At 35.0% G+C, this 6883-nt stretch overlaps 1 protein-coding gene across 1 annotated transcript; it reads left to right on the plus strand.

The window, feature by feature from the left end:
* The first annotated feature begins 331 nt into the window (after positions 1-331).
* On the plus strand, positions 332-5793 carry LOC108381615 (arginine kinase). Its single transcript, XM_017638032.1, has 3 exons — positions 332-846; positions 3677-3959; positions 4267-5793. Exons 1-3 carry the CDS (start codon positions 683-685, stop codon positions 5377-5379), a joined length of 1560 nt encoding a protein of 519 aa, XP_017493521.1. The 5' UTR covers positions 332-682; the 3' UTR covers positions 5380-5793.
* Positions 5794-6883: the final 1090 nt, after the last annotated feature.

The following is a 6883-nucleotide window of genomic DNA, read 5'->3' on the forward strand; positions in this document are numbered from 1 at the left end:
AAAAGCACCAGCGGATTATTGTAGAAAATCAGTGCTATAGCTATTACAGCCATACGCGTGTACATACATACATACTCGTACATCAATCAGCAACGATAAATTGCGAAAAATTCACAAAAATTCTGTACATTTCAAAAACGGGTTACGCCTCTTTTCGCTGCTGAACTCTTAAAAAGCATGTCGACAGTATGCAAATTTAAGCAATAGTTGAAGAAAAGGAAAAAAGTAAACGAAATCTGCAAAAAAAAATTTATGTACAAAATATACATACATACATAGCATAAACGAAGCTTTTAGAACTTTAAAAAGTAAAAGAAAAAGTTAAAAAAATTAACAATTAATTTAACGTACTTGCTTCTGCTGCATACATACATACATACATACATACATAAACGTAATTAAGTACTTTAATCAAACGCCGCTTTGCAGTAAAATTAAGTTGGAATCATATAAAGTAAACGAAAATTGTGTGATTTAACTTTTAAGCTAAAACGCCAAAGAAGTATTGAGACAAATCACATACGCGCAATACGTTTGTTGGCTATATACATACATACATACATATTGAATACTAAGGCATAACAAAAAAAATTATATACATAAATCCAGTTAAACATTAAAAAGTTTACGGTTTTAGAAAGTAGTCGAAAAAAAAATCAAATAAATTTGGTATAAATATAATATGGGTGGTTGTGCTTCGAAAGATAAGAAGGATACAGTGGTCGAAGGGGATGCGGCTGCCGCAGACAAGGCGGGAACTGCTGAAAATGGTGCGGATGGAATAGCAGCTAACACAACTGCAGAGCCTTCGGCCACTGCGAATGGCGATGCGATCAACAACGAAGGGTGTGTATCAGGTTTCGTATTTGCAAATACGTATGTATAAGTAAAATGGGACATACATACATACATATAGATATATGCTATATATGTACATACATTAGGGTGCTTCTTAAAATGTCAACAATGGAAATTTTGTATGCGACACCCCATCAAATCGTTTTAAGTACGGGGAAAATTTGCTAAATTTTTCAATAATTTTTAATGTTCGCTACCAGGTTTGGAAAATATTCAAAGACGACAAATTTTGCATACATACATTATTTTTTTACCATTGAAAAAATAAAAAAAAATAATGCTTTTAGCTCAGAGAGTCCACATTCTCTCTACCCTGTGCACCCATTTCTTCATAGTTTTCAAGATAATTATTTGCAATCTACTGTTATTTGGAACCTAGGAAAAATTTGAAAAATGCTACATTTATTCCGAAACAAAAATATAAACAAATGACAGTCTTTGGAGCTTAATATTGCATAACGAATCCATGGGAGTGTTAATTTTTTTTTTAATTTCTCTATTTGGTTACCAATATGTCAAAATTGTTAAATTTCAATATATTTTCAATAACTGGTAGCGACCTTTAAAAACCAATTTACGATGTTTAAATTTTCGTGGATGTCTTTAGTTTGTACATAGAACGAAATGCACCCCCTCAACCAATATAAAATTTTTTATTTTGACATTTTAAGAAGCACCCTAACAAATGTACATACAGATTTATAACGACACGAGTGTGATTTTTTGGCAAACTATTTTAATTGAAAATACTTGAAAAAATAAGAACTTTTTGTGCAATTGTATGGTGTGTCTGTATAGGTTTTTCAATGCATTTCTGTGAGCAAGCCAAATTTGTGGGCAAATATTTGGCTGCTATTGAGACATACATATGCCGATAATATAAAAAAGTGTGTTTTTTTTTAGGTAAAAGGTCGATCTAAAAACAAAATACGAGCGCTTGCGAAAGCGCTGTATTAATTGTAAATTTAAAAGGCTATCTCCTCGTCTCCCACTTTCCAACATTGCCGGTGGTGGTTGTACGCCTACACAATTAGTAAAAATCGCCATCGCACATGAACTGTCTGTCATGCCGGCAGCGACGCGCTTCGTCCATTTAAAAAAGGATCTATTAAATTATTACAACGGTTTTAGTTGGTGGAAGCAACAGTAAAATGAGTCACACACATTATGCTTGCTTGAACAATTTCAAAAGAAAAAAATACCTATTTTGGGTGTGGAAACAATGTGAATTCCGGAACTGTCATGCTTAGTGTGACCAGGTTAGGCTTTATGAAGCTAGATTTTGCGTTTAATTTTATCCTATAGCCCTGGAATTTTAAGTCTAGAGTCTAGACGTTTTTATTTCAAATATTCATAACTAAGTTCGGACCGAAACATAAAAAAATTACTTATTTTAGTAATCATAATTCTTAATATTTCAAAAAATGCATAGTTACAATGACAATGCAAATTAAAATTTCTTTGAGAAAATTTATTATTGGCTTTTGAATTAAATGGCTTTAAATTAAACAAATATTTAGAATTAAAAAATTTTCTTTCAACTGTGTTTTTTATATTTTGATTTGTTTACGTACATACCACTTGTGCCTAATCAATTCACAGAATTTTCGCTGTTTTATTATACTGACCTTAAACTCCTTTCATACCTCGTAATCGATATACGCCAGTCTTTTGAAAAGTTTGTGTTTAAAGAAAATCATTTTCGCTGAATGCATCGAGTTGGTTAGGAGTTTTTTTCTAGATGTGATTGATTAGAAAAATACAATAAACAAGTCATTTTTAAGCAGAAACAAAACCGACTTAAATTCTCATATAAAAATTTAAGAGTACCGTTAATTTCTTAATGATCCAATGATCGGATCTAAACCAAATTATGTAGTTCTTTACTTTAAAAGAAGAATTATATAAATCGGTTAACGCGGTTCAAAGTTAAGCGGTAACATACTTAAAAAATATAGATATATATTCCGACGAATTGATAACTTCCTCCTTTTTTTTGAAGTAGGTTAAAAATTGTCTAAAGCTCTTAGGATCGAACTTTTCCTGACCTCTTTTCAATTTACTTAGCTTCGATTTTTGCGCTCATCCGGCCACACTGGTCATGGATGTGGTACATGTGGTACGTTTAAATTTCTGCATTGGGGTTACTTAAAATAATAGCAGAGAAAATAGGAAAATAGATACACATCAACGTGTCGTATGTACATACATACGTACATATGTATGTATTCATCTTTTAACCGCCCTTATTGCGGACCGCATGCGTGACAACTGCAAATCTAGTATTCAAGTCATTAAAATGGTTTGAGGCAGGACACAAAAACGCCGGTTTCACATTTTGTTTCTCCGCTTTTCGTATAGCCATTTGCCTTGCCATATACAGGGCTAATAGGCGCGTGCTGTCACTATTCAGCACCAGTGCGGCATGCTAACAAGTATTTTTTTTTTTTTTATAATAACCGTATCTCAACCACTTTCCGCACACTGCTTTTTGACTTTTTTCTATTAACTTTTACAAAGTCACTTTTTTACAAAAACAAATGTTCCGTATAAAATATTTTTTTCTATTAATAATTTTAACTAAATTTTACATAAAAGCTAACCAAATGCGCTGTCTTAATAAAATTCGTCCTTTGTTAATGCGTACGCTGCAGCAGCAGCCCACTCTTGTCTGCTACACGGACTGGTGCAAGTAATTTACAAATATACATATGAACATACATACATACCTCCATATTTAACTAATATCGACTTAGCAGCTATTAAACATAAATAGTAATTAACTTGTCTCTTGTTTTTCTCTTCAATTTCTTTGCAGAAAATTAAACATCATGGTTGACGCTGCTGTTCTTGCTAAATTGGAAGAAGGTTTCGCCAAATTGGCCGCCTCTGACTCCAAGTCATTGCTGAAGAAGTACTTGACTAAGGAAGTCTTCGACAACTTGAAGAACAAGACGACCCCAACTTTCAAATCCACCTTGTTGGATGTCATTCAATCCGGTTTGGCCAATCATGATTCCGGTGTTGGTATTTATGCTCCCGATGCTGAGGCTTACACCANGGCAGCAGCCCACTCATGTCTGCTACACGGACTGGTGCAAGTAATTTACAAATATACATATGAACATACATACATACATACCTCCATATTTAANCCACTCTTGTCTGCTACACGGACTGGTGCAAGTAATTTACAAATATACATATGAACATACATACATACCTCCATATTTAACTAATATCGACTTAGCAGCTATTAAACATAAATAGTAATTAACTTGTCTCTTGTTTTTCTCTTCAATTTCTTTGCAGAAAATTAAACATCATGGTTGACGCTGCTGTTNATACCTCCATATTTAACTAATATCGACTTAGCAGCTATTCAACATAAATAGTAATTAAATTTTCTCTTGTTTTTCTCTTCAATTTCTTTGCAGAAAATTAAACATCATGGTTGACGCTGCTGTTCTTGCTAAATTGGAAGAAGGTTTCGCCAAATTGGCCGCCTCTGACTCCAAGTCATTGCTGAAGAAGTACTTGACTAAGGAAGTCTTCGACAACTTGAAGAACAAGACGACCCCAACTTTCAAATCCACCTTGTTGGATGTCATTCAATCCGGTTTGGCCAATCATGATTCCGGTGTTGGTATTTATGCTCCCGATGCTGAGGCTTACACCATTTTTGCCGATTTGTTTGACCCCATCATTGAGGATTACCATGGTGGTTTCAAGAAGACCGATAAGCATCCAGCCAAGGACTTTGGTGATGTAAACTCGTTTGGCAATTTGGATCCCAACAATGAATTCGTCATTTCCACACGTGTACGTTGCGGTCGCTCCTTGCAGGGTTATCCATTCAACCCATGTCTCACCGAAGCCCAGTACAAAGAGATGGAAGATAAGGTCTCATCCACATTGTCTGGTTTGGAGGGTGAATTGAAGGGCAAATTCTACCCATTGACTGGCATGGAGAAATCTGTTCAACAGCAATTGATCGATGATCATTTCTTGTTCAAGGAAGGTGATCGCTTCTTGCAGGCTGCCAACGCTTGCCGTTTCTGGCCAACTGGACGTGGTATCTATCATAACGACAACAAGACTTTCCTGGTGTGGTGCAATGAGGAAGATCATTTGCGTATTATCTCCATGCAAATGGGTGGTGATTTGGGTGAAGTTTTCCGTCGTCTGACAAATGCTGTTAATGATATTGAGAAGCGTATTCCATTCAGCCACGATGACCGTTTGGGCTTCTTGACCTTCTGTCCCACCAACTTGGGTACCACCATTCGTGCCTCTGTGCACATTAAGTTGCCCAAATTGGCTGCTAACCTTGCCAAATTGGAGGAAGTTGCTGGCAAATATAATTTGCAGGTGCGTGGCACACGCGGTGAACACACCGAAGCCGAAGGTGGTATTTACGATATCTCCAACAAGCGCCGCATGGGTCTCACCGAATACCAAGCCGTCAAGGAGATGTACGATGGCATCACTGAACTCATCAAGATCGAAAAGAGCATGTAAATGTGCTACAATAGCAATGTAACATTGTTTCGACTCAATAATTTTTTTTAAATTATGTGTCGAATGTTTATTTGTAGTCAAGCAGATGTTGTGTAGTTTAGTATGTACTAAGTGAGTTTAAAGGGGTGGTGCAGCAGGTGGACAGGTCCCGGCATTTTGAATATACATAAATACAAATTGGGGAGCTGCCTTTGCTGCTTTTTTCAATGCCCTGCGTTCGTGAGAAATGCCTTCCTGGAGAAGAACAACATACAAACACCATCAAAAACAACACTGCAACCACCAGAACACTATTTAACAATGAAAACACTCTTATTCTTAAAACAAAAACAAAAAAACAAAAACAAAAAACAAAAAAAAAAGAAGAATACGTCAAATGTTTGGACATTTTTGTGAAGCTGAAGATAAAAAACACAAATATTTATAATTTTAAGTCTTAAGTTTATAAAAAAAAAACATTAAAAATAAAACTTAAAATAAAACCGGAAACGCTAGCTTATTTTCTTTGGTAATTATGCGTAAATGTATTTGAAGAATACACGCTTACATACATATTTAAATTAGCTCATAAGGTCATACACAAATGCCTTAAAATTTTGGCGAATAGTTGTGGACAGTTTTAAAACAAATATTAACAGCCAAAAGAAATATTTAGCGCCTAAAGTTTTGCACCTCCTAATACCAGCTGGTTGTTATAGGTACGGTGACCAGCCGTCCCGTATTTTCTTGGGAATTTATTTATTTTATACGAGACGCCAAATGTTCTGTATTTCTTTTAATGAAAGAAAAAATACAAAAATTATTTCTGCAATGTTTCACCAAAACTTAAAACTTTTTTATTAGAATCTTTAGAAAAAAATTTTGTTTGCATTTTTGTAACTCATTAAAATTGAGCATAATAAAGTGCGAGTGGAAAGTGCTGCTCATTCACGATTCAATAACTTAAGGTTTGCTTAAGAGTGACATTAGAGCGGTGATGGCCACCGCCTTGCCTGCGGGCAAATTTATTTTAAGCATTCTATACATTTTTTATAGGCGCATGCAGAGTAAAAACTCTTTCTGTCCATCGCTGCATTCGAGTTTTGACACTCCCTTAACTATCTTACAAAAGCTTTGCCCACACAAACGAACCCACACACAGTGCCTTGCTAAGGGAGCCGATTTTGTCAAGAGGGAGATTATTGAATCATGCTGCTCATTTGCTTCTCTTCCAAAAAAAAAATGCCAAAACTTAATGGTAAGCTTTAGCAACTTCAAAATTGCACTTTATCTTACTAAAATTTAACAAATTTTACGGGGTAAAAATCTCGAAAAATTGCGTGTCATATCTCAAATAGTTCCAGCTGCGAGGAACTGCGAGCTCAGTTTCTATTCTTCCTTTTATAGACCCACCACCTGTATAATTTATTGATTTTCTATTGTAGAGCTAAAGGGAAAGACTCTGATATTTATATAAAATAAATAATATGCAATATAAAATGGAAATTGAAGAAGGTGTAGATAT

This window comes from Rhagoletis zephyria, unplaced genomic scaffold (assembly GCF_001687245.7).
Source record: "Rhagoletis zephyria isolate East Lansing unplaced genomic scaffold, Rhagoletis_zephyria_1.1 Rzeph_scaffold_23128, whole genome shotgun sequence".
Lineage (NCBI taxonomy): Eukaryota > Metazoa > Arthropoda > Insecta > Diptera > Tephritidae > Rhagoletis > Rhagoletis zephyria.